The 14557-nt window shown below is 35.6% G+C and overlaps 1 protein-coding gene across 1 annotated transcript in view; it reads right to left on the bottom strand.

The window, feature by feature from the left end:
- The window catches only part of Sycp2 (synaptonemal complex protein 2), a 57454-nt gene that overhangs the window by 20822 nt on the left and 22075 nt on the right, over positions 1 to 14557 (bottom strand). The window contains exons 18-28 of the mRNA XM_051185168.1: positions 14141 to 14295; positions 12960 to 13029; positions 12418 to 12475; positions 11850 to 11980; positions 11296 to 11711; positions 4408 to 4535; positions 3602 to 3638; positions 2251 to 2315; positions 2115 to 2172; positions 900 to 955; positions 428 to 485 (exon numbers count right to left, since the gene is read on the bottom strand). Of these exons, the coding sequence (XP_051041125.1) occupies positions 428 to 485; positions 900 to 955; positions 2115 to 2172; positions 2251 to 2315; positions 3602 to 3638; positions 4408 to 4535; positions 11296 to 11711; positions 11850 to 11980; positions 12418 to 12475; positions 12960 to 13029; positions 14141 to 14295 (1232 nt within the window). The remainder of the gene's footprint in view (positions 1 to 427; positions 486 to 899; positions 956 to 2114; positions 2173 to 2250; positions 2316 to 3601; positions 3639 to 4407; positions 4536 to 11295; positions 11712 to 11849; positions 11981 to 12417; positions 12476 to 12959; positions 13030 to 14140; positions 14296 to 14557) is intronic.

Genomic DNA, 14557 nt, shown 5'->3' with positions numbered 1-14557 from the left:
CACATGTAAGTGGAGCTAGGATTACAGATGGTTTTACGCTGCCTTTAGAGGTGTGAGGAATGCAACTTGGGTCCTCTGGAAGAACAGGCATTATGTTTCTCAACCTGAGCCACCCCTCTAACCCCTGAATATCATTTTTAAACATGAGCATAAATTTTATTTTCTAGTTCAATAATCTCCAGCATTAAAATGTTATTTTCATTTATTTTTATTTATATGATGTATGCAGGTATCTGCAGAGGCCAAAAAAGTATCAGATCCCATGGAACTGGAGTTACAGATGGTTTATGAGCTGTTCAATGTGAGTGCTGGGAACCAAATACAGGTCCTCTGCAGAGTACCAAACACTCTCAATCACTGAGCTGAGCTTCTTCTCTAGCTCAAGAAATGCTGGTTTATATTGTTATATCACATGCTATTAACTTACTCTTTTGTTTTTTGTTTTGAAAGAAGAGTCATGCTCATCATGATTCCTTATACCTATCCTGGAGAAACAAAAATATGCATTAATGTAAAACATATTTCTCATTTATTTTCTTCAGACAGAGCTTGCTGGTAAATTACTTCTAAGGTTTACTATTTAACTCTTTCACTAACTATATCACTAGCTGTGCAATTAAGGGCATATTATCCTTTCTGATCTCATATTTTAAAAAGTTAGTTTAAATAAAGAACTAATTTTTCATTTCAATGATCAAAATCATAATATTAAATTTTTAACCTTTACATTGACTTTAGAAATAAGTGCGTGCTAAAGTAACAAACACAGCTAGAGGAATCGTGGCAGTAGGATTTTAATCCACTCCTTTCATATGTCAAAAACTCAGATTAGGGGATATTTTTATTTATATATTAATGTGACCTGCTGAATTACATTTTATTTTTAAAAAGAAACCTACAATTTTATTGAATTATCCATACTGGCTTCTCTAGTTGTAGCTTGAAATTCTTGGATCTATTTGGAAAATAAACAGAAGAAAAAATACAATGTCAAAAATAAGGGAAATAGAAAAAAAAATAAACATATCAAATCTAGTTTCTTTCACTTCAGAGAATAAGAATTTTTGTTAATTAAAATAAGCTCCTATAGTATTGTTTAAAACTAAATTAAATGGTACAAGTAGGCTGATAGTAAAACAAATCAGAATATATTTATCCCAGTGAGGACCAGTATCTTTCTATGATACTGCATTATGTTAAAAAATTCTCTTACAGAAAGAAACTAGAAATTTGCTGGACCTTACAACTAGAGTTAATACACATCTGACATAGTCAAATACACAGTCACTTTAGAATGTTAGCCTATAGTGTATTCATCCTGTTTGTTTCACCAACCTTTAAGAGAATAATGTAGTAACCAACCTTACTTGACTTAGATTTCCCATGTAACCAACTTCTCCAATCTAATGAATGGCTATAATCTTAAATTATGTACCCTTCCATGCCCCTAACCCAGAATAATGCATGAATACTCAAAACATAACATCTGGATATTTCTTGATTTTTTTTAAAAAAATGATGTTTTGGGGGTCAGTTGAATTCAGTGACTGAATCCCTCAAACTCTTTACAGATTTTTGTAAAGTAACCCTTACTCCTTCCCCATGTGAAGCTTTCTGTGCTGTTCAATAAACAGATAAAAAAGCCTTTTGTTAAGGACACATTGACATACAAAGAAACAATGGAGGGACAGATTCATAAGACAACCTTAAGGCAAGCAAGGATTCAGACTCATACAACAGGCAGAGGAAGATGAAAGACATAAGAAGTACAAGACAAAAAACTCAAATTGAGGTTTGCTCTTAGTTAAATGATAAGGGCAGGTTCTTTGGTTCTGTTTTTGTTGTTTGTCTTTTAATGGAATACCACATTATTAGTGACTTTCAGTTACTAATGCATTCAAACAGATCACAATTTTCTTTAAAGAGCAAGTCTAAAGCAGTGCAAAGTCACAGTTACCCATTTGTTTTATATGTTTTGAAAATAACATTTAATATTTTTAAACACTGCAAAGTATATATTTATACCAAGATGCATCTCAAATGTATGTTTATAACTGCATATAGCTGCAAGATGACTATAGAACAAAGTACAGAACTAGTGATTTCTAGCTTACTCCAAGTTTTATAACAGGTTCATCAGTGCCATTCAAGCTGAAATTATATACATCATTCCTGTGGAAAACAAAGACAAATGTTAGAACCACTGCATAGGAAAATTCAATGTCTTCAAAAATAATAAAATTTACTCACAGTGGACATTCAGAAGTAACATTAACAAAAGTCGTCTTCAGTTTTCTGTAACTTTTTCTCTGAACCTTTTCAAAATAAGATACAAAAGAGGTTTATGTAAAAACATTTAAGACATGAGATTACTAGCCACATCAGACAAGTCACAAGTGCAATTAAAATGTGACACATTTTCTAGTTGTGCTTTTACTAATATAACTCTGGTGTTTATAATATTTTTCTCAGTGAAAATGAGTCAATTGAGTAAAAATTTCTCAATAAACCCACTCTCATGCCAGGCATTGGTGGCACACGCCTTTAATCCCAGCACTTGGGAGGCAGGGGCAGGCAGATTGATCTCTTGTGAGTTTGAGGACAGTATGGTCTAACAGAGCGAGTTCCAGGACAGGCTCCAAGGCTACAGAGAAACCCTGTCTCAAAAAACAAATAAAACGAACCCCCCCACCAAAACACACTGTCTTGCAAAGAGTTTTTTGTTGTTGTTGTTGTTTTTGTCTTGGGAAAAAAATGGCAAGACTTTCTTTGTCTCTCTCATCTTAGCAGAAACCAAAGCAGGTTTCTGAACAAAATCAGGACATGTATATTTTAGGAAATAAACAAGCTAGTATTTAAATGTAACAAAGAGGCAGGCACAAACATGCAAAGTAAATTACACAGGCAGGCCTAGTGTAACAACAAGCTAAGAATCAGAGAGCAGACCACTGACATTTGATAAATTAAGAAACCACATAAACAACAACAAAAACCAAAACAAAGTATAAATAGTAAATCAAATAGAACTATATTTTAACCCTAGATGAACACTAAATATTTTAAGAAAATCAAAATTTTTGGATTTTTCAAGACAGATGTTGTCAGCAAACAAAAACAAAACCCACTGAAAAGAGATTGTGATAGACTGAATGCAGACTAAATTATGAACCCAAAGAAGAAAGTACTAGATCCATATTTGAAAACATTTTCATGGTTTATGAGCTACAACTAGTGCCTCAGGCATGGTAGGCCAGTGCTATACACCACTGAGGTGACATCCTTAGTCAGCAGTTATCTTTTGAGACAGGGTCTTGTCAAAGTTTCTTAGGCAGTCCCTGAGCTTTTGGCCCTCCCGCCTTAGCATTCTGAGCAACTGTAATTACAGCAGTGTACTGTGTGGCCAAGCTTAGAAAGAATATTTTCTTTGAAAAATACAAGGTTACAAACTAAGTAACTTATAACTAAATTTTTCAGTGTTATAATTCACTTAGCAGTACTCTATAACCTTAGATCCAATACCACTTTTTATTACTAATTTAGTATTTACAATTAAATACTGTGTCTGACTATGAAAAGTTTGGTGAAGTTAAGCAGTACCTACCTTACTGAACTGTAGGTCAGATTTCTTTGAAAATCCACTAGAACAGAGATAGTGACAGTATTTAAGGAGCACTTAATATCAGTAAAATGTTCTTTATAAATACTATCAAATATACCAAACATATTTGGATTACTAAATTAACTATGCAAATAATAGGCACCAACACAAACCTAAAACGAATTCTCTAGTCAGGCTGATAGTTTTACCAACTCACAGTAAATTGTAAGTGACAGAGTTAAAAATCTAAGTTGTATCTATAATATAGGAAGAAGTACTAAACACTGTAAAAGGTATAGTTATAGTCATGCAGGAAAGTACTTTTCTCCTTACTGTACAGGGCCAGAGAGAATTTAAATGTGAATGAATAATCTCACAGCCTGTAAATGGGTATTTATAGTAAGAATCAGCTTTCAAAAATATTACAAACAATAATTATTAGTTAATACACTTATTTCAGCTCATGGACACCCTACATCTTCATCAAGCAATGCATTTTTAACACACTTAGTTTTAGCCATTACTAGGTTCCATAAATAAAAATCTCAAGATGTTTATATCTTACTGATTTCTCTCTGAATGCCACAATACACTGTTTCATACGTTTTACACTTTATATACCATAATAAGAAACTGGAATGCACTATGTCATATAATTTAAATAGCTACCACTGATAAAAAATCATTCATAATTATGTCCTACTAGAAAGTTACATTATTCAAACATGTCTATAACACCATTTCCATGCTATGTAAGCCAATTTAGTTTTATCTGTCAAAAATTATCATGTCTCCACTTATGAATATACCTGCCATTCAGAGACTCCTTTAATTTTCTTGTAGACTTCGTGCTGTTACTTGGATGGTATCTCTTATTAATTTGGTTTATCAAGGATTCTGCTGCACCATTAAATCCTTTCCCTTTTGACTTTTCTTTCTGAAACAATTGTAAGTTACTGTAAAACTACTAGCTAACCTTCAAAGGAATATAAAGGCTAAAAGTTTAGGAAATCTACTTCTACAGAGTCCTACAAAAAAGTGAGACATCAGAAATTACTTAAAGACTAGAATTTATACAGCAATCAAACCATCATCCCATATACAGAGAGCTATGCTGAATGCTTGGCACATATTTTTAAAAGTTATTTTACATGAAAATAAAAATAACTTAAGGGGAAAAAGACAGTTCTTTGAAAAGATCAGTAAAACTGGCAGCCTTCCATCAAAGTTAACTTAGGAATAAAACAAAAAAGACATAAATTGCTAATATCTGTAAAGAAGCAGCCATCACTTTCAGTCACAAGCACATTAGGACAGTAATTAAGGAAAAATTTTGAGCTCCATGTCCATAAGTCTGGTAACAAACAAGATGGAATAGAGTTTCTTGAATGATACAATTTTTTAAAACTCAGGCAAATAGAAATGTGGTATTTGAAAACATCTATATTTATGGATACAATCAATGCTTAACTTTACAAAACAAATGGCACCAGATCCAGGTGGGGTTACTAGTGAGTTCATTTAAGAAAGAAATTGTATAAAATTCTCCATACTATACCATAGAAGTCACAAATTAAAAAAAAACACCACAAAACAGGAAAACCAGTCAGTAGCTATGAACTGATAGCAAATCCAATAATGTTAGAAAAGAACTGCATACCAGAACTCAATGCCTGTCATCTCTCACCTCAGATAGCTTGAAGGAGAAAAGTTCTACCAACAGACCACATGAAGAATTTATAAGATGATGATTTAAAAAAAAATCTTGGCAAACTTAGAAGGGAATTTCATACCCAGGTAAAACATACACATAAATTGTGTGCACATGAAACCCCCTGAACCTCCTAAAAGGTTCATGTTTTGAAGGCTTGGCCCTAGCTAGGGACACTACTGAGACAGGTCACTGGATCATAATAGTGTTAATCTTGTTAACAGATTGTTTTATTGATAAATTCATAGTTGAATGGGTTAGGAGATAGGTGCTATCTTGATGGAAAATGTAAATCACCTAAGGATAAGCTTTTGAAGGATATAACGTGTCCTCAGTCTCCCTGTGCCTTCCTGCAGTGGAATAACCTTTGCACACTACACACACACACACACACACACACACACACACACACACACACACTGTAATAGAGTTAAGCAGTACCTTTAAAATTACAAATTGCTTTTATAAAAAAGAAAAAAGGGGGCAACTGTATTTTTTAGTGGCCTTAAACATAACAGAAAAACAAGCACACCTTTAAATGATAAAAGAATCTTAACTTGGTAGATGGGATGACATTAAGAAATTTCAACTGAAAACATCATTCCAACTAGAATGGCTAAAACTGAAAACCCTGAGTACTGGCAAGCATGCAGCTTAATTCTCATTGCTGATGAGGATACAAAATGATATTGCTGCTTCAGAAGACTTTTGACAAAACTCTAAACAAATTATGTGACCCAGTATTCAGAATAGGTAGAGAGGAGGAATTCTGTGACAATGGAATTCAAACTCAATGGCATAAAAGCACAAAAATATATAATACAAATCTTAATATGAACTATAGACAATAATTATGTTTCAGTAATAATACACCTCTAAAAAATGTACCATTTAAGATGTTATTAATGAAAAATGGAAACAAGACTCTATGAGAAATCTCTAACTCTTACAATTTGCAACCACAAAACTTTTCTTTAAAAAAGGTCTAGGAAAATTCCTGAAAAGTTAAAGGGCTACATAGAATTATCACCACTATAATTTAGTTTTAAAAATTCTAATAATACTTAACTAAACATTTAAAGTTTCTTGATTTTATATTTTTTCCTAGGGTCAAGCATATGAATTTTTAAAAACTAACAAAAAGTATTATGCTAGTCACTTTAAAGTCTGTTTTAATAAATAACAATCTATCACTAGCCCTTCATGACAGAAGATGTGTTACTTGCTTAATGTGACAAGAATGAATCTCTCTGAAAACAGCACAGCTTATTTTGTTTACTGTTTATACTGGTAATAGTTATTATCTAGAAAAAGACGTGATCAACAGGAAAGAAAGAACCTTCATTGACAAGGTTACCTCCATCACATTGCCTATAGGATCCATTTCTTGATTAATGGCTGATAATGAAAGGGCCCAGATCTCTATGTGTAGTGCCAGCTTTGGGCAGGTAGGTCCTGGGTCTATGTAAGAATGAAGGCTGGCTGGTAGAGCTACACTGCTCTGGTGTAGTCTCCACTAGACAACAGGCAGTTGGCTCCAAGGCTGCACACCCGCACCCCTACCAAGACTCACTTTGCCACCCAACCCTACACACCCAAACATCTTCACTATTTCCAGCCCTCCCCTGTACCCCAGAAGACTACACAGATACAGGCACAACCCAAACCAACTGGAAGAAAAAGTGAGTAAACACTGATGTAAGAATACATTCAACAGCTGAAAGAGCAATATGGCACCAGCAGAACCCAGTGATCCTACAGTAGCAAAACCTAAACATTCCAATGCAGCCAAAACCCAAGAAAACAAACTTAAAAATTACTTTGTGAAGATGATAGAGGCTCTTAAAGAGGAAATGAAAAATTCCCTTAAAGAGGTCAAGGAAAAGACAAAAAAATTGGAAGAAATCAATAAATCCCGACAGACAAGACAAAACAAACAGGTAAAGGAAATGGTCCAAGACTTGAAAACTGAAATAGAAACAATAAAGAAAACACAAACAGAGAGAATTCTGGAAATGGAAAATCTGGGGAAGAGAACAGAACTACAGATGTAAGCATCACCAACAGAATACAAGAGATGGAAGAGAGAATCTCAGGCATTAAGATATGACAGAGGAAACAGATACATCAGTCAAAGAAAATGTTAAATTCAATCAGTTCCTACCATAAAGCATCCAGGAAATCAGGAACACCATGAAAAGACCAAATCTAATAATGGGGATAGAAATATAATCCCAGCTCAAAGGCACAGAGAACATATTCAACAAAATCATAGGATAAAACTTTCCCAACCTATAAAGATCCCTTGCCACATAATAATCAATACCCTAACCATATAATAGAAAGAATTTTAAGAGCTACAAAGGAAGAGGCCAAGTAACACATTAAGGCAGACCTATCAGAATTACACACAACTTCTCCATGAAGACTGTAAATGCCAGAAGGTCCTGGACAGGTATTTTACAGATACTAAGGGACCATGGATGCCAGCCCAGACTACTATACCCAGCAAAACTTTCAATTGACACAGATGGAGAAAACAAGATATTTCAGGACAAAGACAGATTTAAATAATACCTATCTACAAATCCAGCCCTATAGAAAGTACTAGAAGGAAAACCCTGACCCAAGGAACTCAAGTCATGTCCTGGAAAACACAGCAGTAAGTAATCTCACAATATTGTGTAGATGTGCCACATCTTCTTTATCCATTCTTCAGTTCAGGGTCATCTGGGTTGCTTCCAGGTTCTTGCTATTACAAATAATGCTGCTATAAACATAGTTGAGCACATGTCTTTGTTGCATGCATGTGGATCATGTCAGTATATGCCTAAGAGGGGGATCGCCGGGTCCTGTGGTAAACTAATTCCTCATTTTCCTGAGGAACCGCCATACTGACCTCCAAAATGGTTGTACAAGTTTGCACTCCCACCAGCAGTGGAGGAGTGTTCCCCTTTCTCCACATCCTCTCCAGCATAAGTTGTCATTGGTGTTTCTAATTTTAGCCATTCTGGCAGGAGTAAGATGGTATCTCAGAGTTGTTTTGATTTGCATTTCCCTGATAGCTAAGGATGTTGAGCACTTTCTTAAGTGTCTTTCAGCCTTTTTGATTTCCTCTATTGCGAATTCTTTCTTCAGTTCTGTACCCCAATTTTTAATAGGGTTATTTGGTGTTTTGTTGACTAGTTTGAGTTCTTTGTATATTTTGGAGATCAGCTCTTTGTTGGAATTAGGACTGGTGAAAATCTTTTCCCAGTCTGCGGGCTGCCGTTTGGTCCTTTCCACTTTGTCTTTTGCCTTACAGAAGCTTCTAAGTTTGAAGAGGTCCCATTTAGTAATTGTTGTTTGTGGCTATTGTAAAGGGTGATTTTTCTCTGATTTCTGGAATCTTGAAATTCGCAGGCAAATGGATGGAACTTGAAGAAACCATCATGAATGAGGTAACCCAGTCACAAAAAGAGGAACATGGTATGTACTCGCTCATATATGAACTTTAGAGCAAAGAATCACCAGCCTATAATTCACACTTCCAGAGGAACTAGGATATAAAGAGGATTCTAAAAGATTCTCTCACAGAAGGGAAGTTGGGGGGGTGCAGTGAATGGAGAGAGAAGTAGGAGAAAGAGAAGGGGATGAGAGGAAACTGAGGAAGAGATGAGAAAATCAAAAGATCTCCCATGCTATGCTCATAGATAGGTAGGATTAAAATAGCAAAAATATCAATCCTACCAAAAGCAATCTACAGATTCAATGCAATCCCCACCAACATCCCAGAATAATTCTTCACTGACCTTGAAAGAACAATATTCAACTTCATATAGAGAAACAAAGCACCCAGGATAGTCAATCCTGTACAAGAACAGAACTTTTGAAGTTACCACTATCCATCACTTCAAACCCTACCATAGAACTGTAAGTTATAAAAACAGTTTGGTATTGGCATAAAAATAGACAGGTGGACCAAAAGAACTGGATTGAAGATCCTGATATAAACCTATACACCTATGAACACCCAATTTTCGATAAAGAAACCAAAAAATATACATTGGACAAAAGAAAGCATCTCCAAAAAATGGTGCTGGCATAACCGGATTTTGACTTGCAGAAGAATATATACAAATCTATTGCCCTGAAAAAAAAAAAAAAACCTCAAGTCCAAATGGATCATTTTGGAAATCAGTATGGTGGTTTTTCAGAAAATTTGGGATCAATCTACCTCAAGACCCAGCAATACCACTCCTGGGCATATACCCAAAGAATGCTTAACCATACCCTAAGGACGTTTGCTCTGTTCACAGCAACATTATTCTGGTAATACCTAGAACCTGGAAACAACCTAGATACCCCTCAACCAAAGAATGGACAAAGAAAATGTGGTATATCTACACAAGGGAGTATTACTCAGCAGGAAAACAAAACAAAACAATGGCATCATGAAATTTGCAGGCAAATTTATGGAACTAGAAAAAAAAACCATCATGAGAAAGGTAACCTAGACTCAGAAAGACACAATATGTACTCATTCATAAATGGATATAAGACTGCAAAGAATAACCAGACTACAATCAGTAGCTCCAGAGAAGCTAGGTAACAAAGAGGACTCTAAAGAGGGATGGATGGATCTTCCTGGGAAGAGAAAATAGATAAGTTGTCCTGGGTAAATTGGGGTGGACTGGGGTGGGGGGGGTTTGGAATAGAGGGGAATGGATGAGAGGATGGGAACATGAGGGATCAGGACAGTCAAGTTGTGGGAGGAATGGAGGGGGAGAGTAAACAAAGATATCTTGATAGAGAGGGCCAATATAGTGTTAGGGAGAAATTTGGTGCCAGGGAAACCCCCGGGAACCCACAATGATGATCCCAACTAAGTCTCCTAGTAATAGTAGAGAGGGTACCTCAACTGGCCTTCTCCTGCAATTAGACTTGTGGCTGCCCTAGTTGTCATCACAGAGCCTTCATCTAGTAACTGATGGAAGCAGATGCAGAGATCGACAGCCAAGCACAAGAAGCAGCTCCCAGAGTCCAGTTGAAGAAAAGGTAGAGGGATTATATGAGCAAGGTGGGGTCAAGATAGTGATGGGGAAACCCACAGAGACAGATGACTCAAGCTCTTGGGAGCTCAGAAATCTGGATGGAAAGCTACGAAGCCAGCCTGGGACCAACCTAGGTCCTCTATATGTCTGGGTGACAGCTGTGTAGCTTTGTCTTTTGTGGGGCCCCTAGCAATGGGACTAGGATCTGTCTCTGATGCATGAGCTGGCTCTTTGGAGCCTACTACCTATGCTGGGATATCTTGTTCAGCCTTTATAAAGGGAGAGGAGCTCAATCCCACCTCAACTTGATATGTCATCTTTGTTGATTTCCATGAAAGGCTTTACCCCATCTGAATGCTGATGGAAGAAGAGTGGATGGGGGAATAAAAGGGAGGAGGGGATGCGAGGAGAGGAGGGAGGATAAACTGTGGTTGGTATGTAAAATAAATTTAAAAATGATGGGGAAAAAGAATGCAAGCTGAGTGAGCCATGGAAACAAGCCCTGACTTCCCTTCATAATAGACTGTAATCTGTAATCTTTAAACTGAAACAAACTCTTTCCTCCTCAAGTTCCTTTAGGTTATGCTATGTCGTGTATCACAGCAACAGAAAGCAAACAAGGATAGCTGTAGGTTGTACTTATAAAGAACAGCACATACAATAGCCACTCATAGAAAGAAATATTATGAAAGACAAGACCAGTTCAAGTTACTCTTTCAGAAGGACTGAATGCGAAATATAGGGTTGATTATTCATACCTATTTACATGCTTGATTATACCAAGTCTTGTTCCACAGGGCTGTGTTAGGGAGGTGAATGGGGAGCTTAAGGAAGCATCTAGGAACTGAACTAAAGGACCATGTAGTATCCATGTCAAATCTCTTGCAATCAGTCAAGTTGCAATCAGTAAGTACTGAATAGGTGTGTAAGAAATGAATATATCCAACACTCACCACTGGTATTTCTTTTATTGCATACGAATTAAGTTCAGAAGTCAGTTCTTTCCTTGATTTTGTACGACTCCTCATTCTTTTGCTAGAAGGGCTTTTATCACAGACAGTAGTATTCACATCTTTTGACAATACACATGTCTTCTTATAGATGAGTGATTCTTCAGTTGTCTTATTTAGGAGTACTGATTTATAAGTAGTTTCAGATTCAATATGCCAATCACTCTGTTTAGTATTTTCAGTATTTTTCTTTTGTGAATATTTAGGATGATTTTGTTCTTGTTTGTTTTTTTCACAAACTTCTTCATCTGACTTTTTGTACTTGACTACATCTTTCCTGTATTTTGTCCTTTCTGCTTCTTCAGCATCATCATCAGATACTGAATTTTGTTTAGTGCATTTTTCTTTGACACCAGTATCTAGTGGAAGAATGAGAAAATCTTTTAGAATGAGTATATTGGCAATATCTAAATGTTGTTGTAACTAAAATTACTTGTTTGATACTTAGGAGAAGTGTATTTCCCTGAACACTATTAAACAGGTAAGATTATTTTCACCTTGGTTAAAAGTGTGTCCTGGTAAAGCACAGGCTCTCTGGTTATTGCAGAGTTTGATAGTTGTTACGGGTGTCCAACATGCCCATTTGGAGTGTGCTTTATTTTTAGAGACATTTATAACACCAGATAATCTAGAAAAAAATGTATTTGTTCAATATATTATCAAACACTGATGCATGATTCTTTAAGACATGTTTATAGTCAATGTTTCTTGAAAACTTATATACAGCATGTATAAATTATGTAATTGATAAGATTAAAAAAATACTAGAAAAGTACCAATACTGAGACTACACTGAACATCCTAGCCACATCCTAGAGTATCTTAATATGAATTTCAACCAAGGGAAAAATTCCACACTAGTATTATAAAAATCTTATGGCTGCTTCATATGGAAAAAAAAGGAAAGCCTTTTCTTTATTGTTCCATCATAGCTATCAAATGATTATAAATGCTATTATTGAAATTGCATATTAATAATAAGACCACCTTGTTTTCAAATCTGTTAAATTTAATTCACACAAAATAACATAAACTCTAAGTGATCTGATAGGTTCTCATACTCACGCGGACTCATCTACTTTTTCCACTGCATATACATCAGAAGAAGTGTCCTCAATTTCATCTAAATAAAACAAAACCATAGGATGAAGTGAGAATATAATCCTGTAGAAGAGGGCATTTAAGGATGAGAACATTGATTTTGCCCTCCTCCCTCTCTGACTCAAATTTCCCAGAAGCAGTAGTTACACAGTCTATTTTCCCATCACACATACATTTCTTTATATAATGCCAGCACAGTTATTATAAACTTACTGTTTTCAAATTAAAGCCATTGGGGCTAAAAAAGAAGAGTAGAAAGGGCTCATTTGTTCTTCTTCTCTCCCACCCATTTGCATGATGAACACACATGTATATATACAGACAAACACACAATTGCATGCACACATGCTAGTGGGCACAAACTTGTATATTCACATATGTACATGTGTGTACTCTACACACACACACACACACACACACACACACACACACACACACAATTTTTTTTTGCAGGTGCACTCATAGAGACTAAAATTAATCTTTAATTAATCCACAAAAGTACTTACTGAAATTTTGGTCTGGGGATTCATTATTCTCATTTTCTTTGTCTTCTATAACTTTAGTAGTTTTGTTCTGCTATTAACAGAGGAAATACATGTATGTAAGCATAAATTCAAATATTATATGAATTCAGCTTTTCAAAGACCATTAAGGCTTGAAGATGTAAGTTTGCCTTTGGGAAATTAGAAGATACTTACATTTCATGAACATTGTGCACACATTCTAGACCATTAATTGCCTAATCTTGAAACACACAAAAAGGAACTTTCACTGAAGACAAGGAGGCAGAAAATCCCACGAATTTTCTAATCTTGTCTCCAAGCTACTACTCTTAAGGCTAATTATGATCTCTAGAGTTTCCATGTACACCTCTCCTGATGCTGTTGACTTCAAGCCCTAGTCTCTTTTACTTAAGTTCAAAGAGCTGAAACTTATGAAGTATTAAGTCATTAAAAATTCTGACCACTTTTCAGGTAATTCTTTCCCTAAATTTCTTTCTATAGCTGTAGATTATAGCCTAGATCCAGATTAAAAACAAAACCAAAAAACCTGCCATCACTACCAGCAAAGTACATTTTCTAGCTGCAGATATTTTACCTTGCCATTAGTTGTCCTCTTTAGGATGCCAAGCATCATACAACACTCAGAACCATGCCAAAAATTCAGAAAAATAGTGACTTCATTAACAAACACTTATGCCACACTACTTTGACCATAGTCTGTAATATTCAAATCTTGCGCCATTTATCTTTCTACACACTATTTTAACTTAGTTTTTATCTTTGGGGTTAGGCTCCTGCTTCTTCATTGGGTTCATGCTGAAGCCTATGTGTGTATCTGAGGATGTTTATGCTTTAACTATTAGTACATCCCATGCTAGACTTTGAGATACTTAAAGACACACTCCCCTCTGATCTCACATTCTTATTTGTCTTCTCAAAACAGACACAGGTTTGTATAATAAAGAATGATAGAAAAGTTCATTTCTCTTAGTAATGTGAACGTTTCAGGTTCAGTGAAAACAGAGACTTCGGAATTTTAATGTAAGCACAGTGGGTCACATACCAGAGGAATGCTTTCAGAGATAACTGGTATTTACAAGAACATATTGTACTTGGAAAAGGAAGCTCAGTGTGAATTTCTAAAATAACTTGTTAAAATTTATTTTAACACAAAGTATCCTTACTTTGTCTCTATTATCCCATATAGTTCTTCGATCGGATTGTCTATATTTGAGTGACACAGCATAATCCATCCCACTTTTTGATGTTTTAGACACATCAGCTTTTTTGGCAGAATTTATTGCTTGCAGTGGTGCCCTACTTCCTCTATGGGGCGTTGCTAAAAGAACAAAGATAGCAGTTATTTTCCCCTGTTGTTACAGAGATAATTTTCAGGTGAGGAAGAGGTAAGAGATGGAGGTTCTCTGGACATTTCCCAAGTTTCTGGCTTAAATGACTAAGTGGATACTATGCCATTTTTACAAGAGGGGAAACCATCAGGGCGGATACAAAGAATGATTCAAACCTGAAAATACTCATTTGAGAAATCTGTCATGTACAGGACAGGGCTGTTAAACTGAAGGTATTTTGGTTTCATGGGT

The sequence above is a fragment of the Phodopus roborovskii genome, unplaced genomic scaffold, assembly GCF_943737965.1.
Source record: "Phodopus roborovskii unplaced genomic scaffold, PHOROB, whole genome shotgun sequence".
Classification (NCBI taxonomy): domain Eukaryota; kingdom Metazoa; phylum Chordata; class Mammalia; order Rodentia; family Cricetidae; genus Phodopus; species Phodopus roborovskii.
This window is presented reverse-complemented; position numbering and strand designations above follow the sequence as displayed.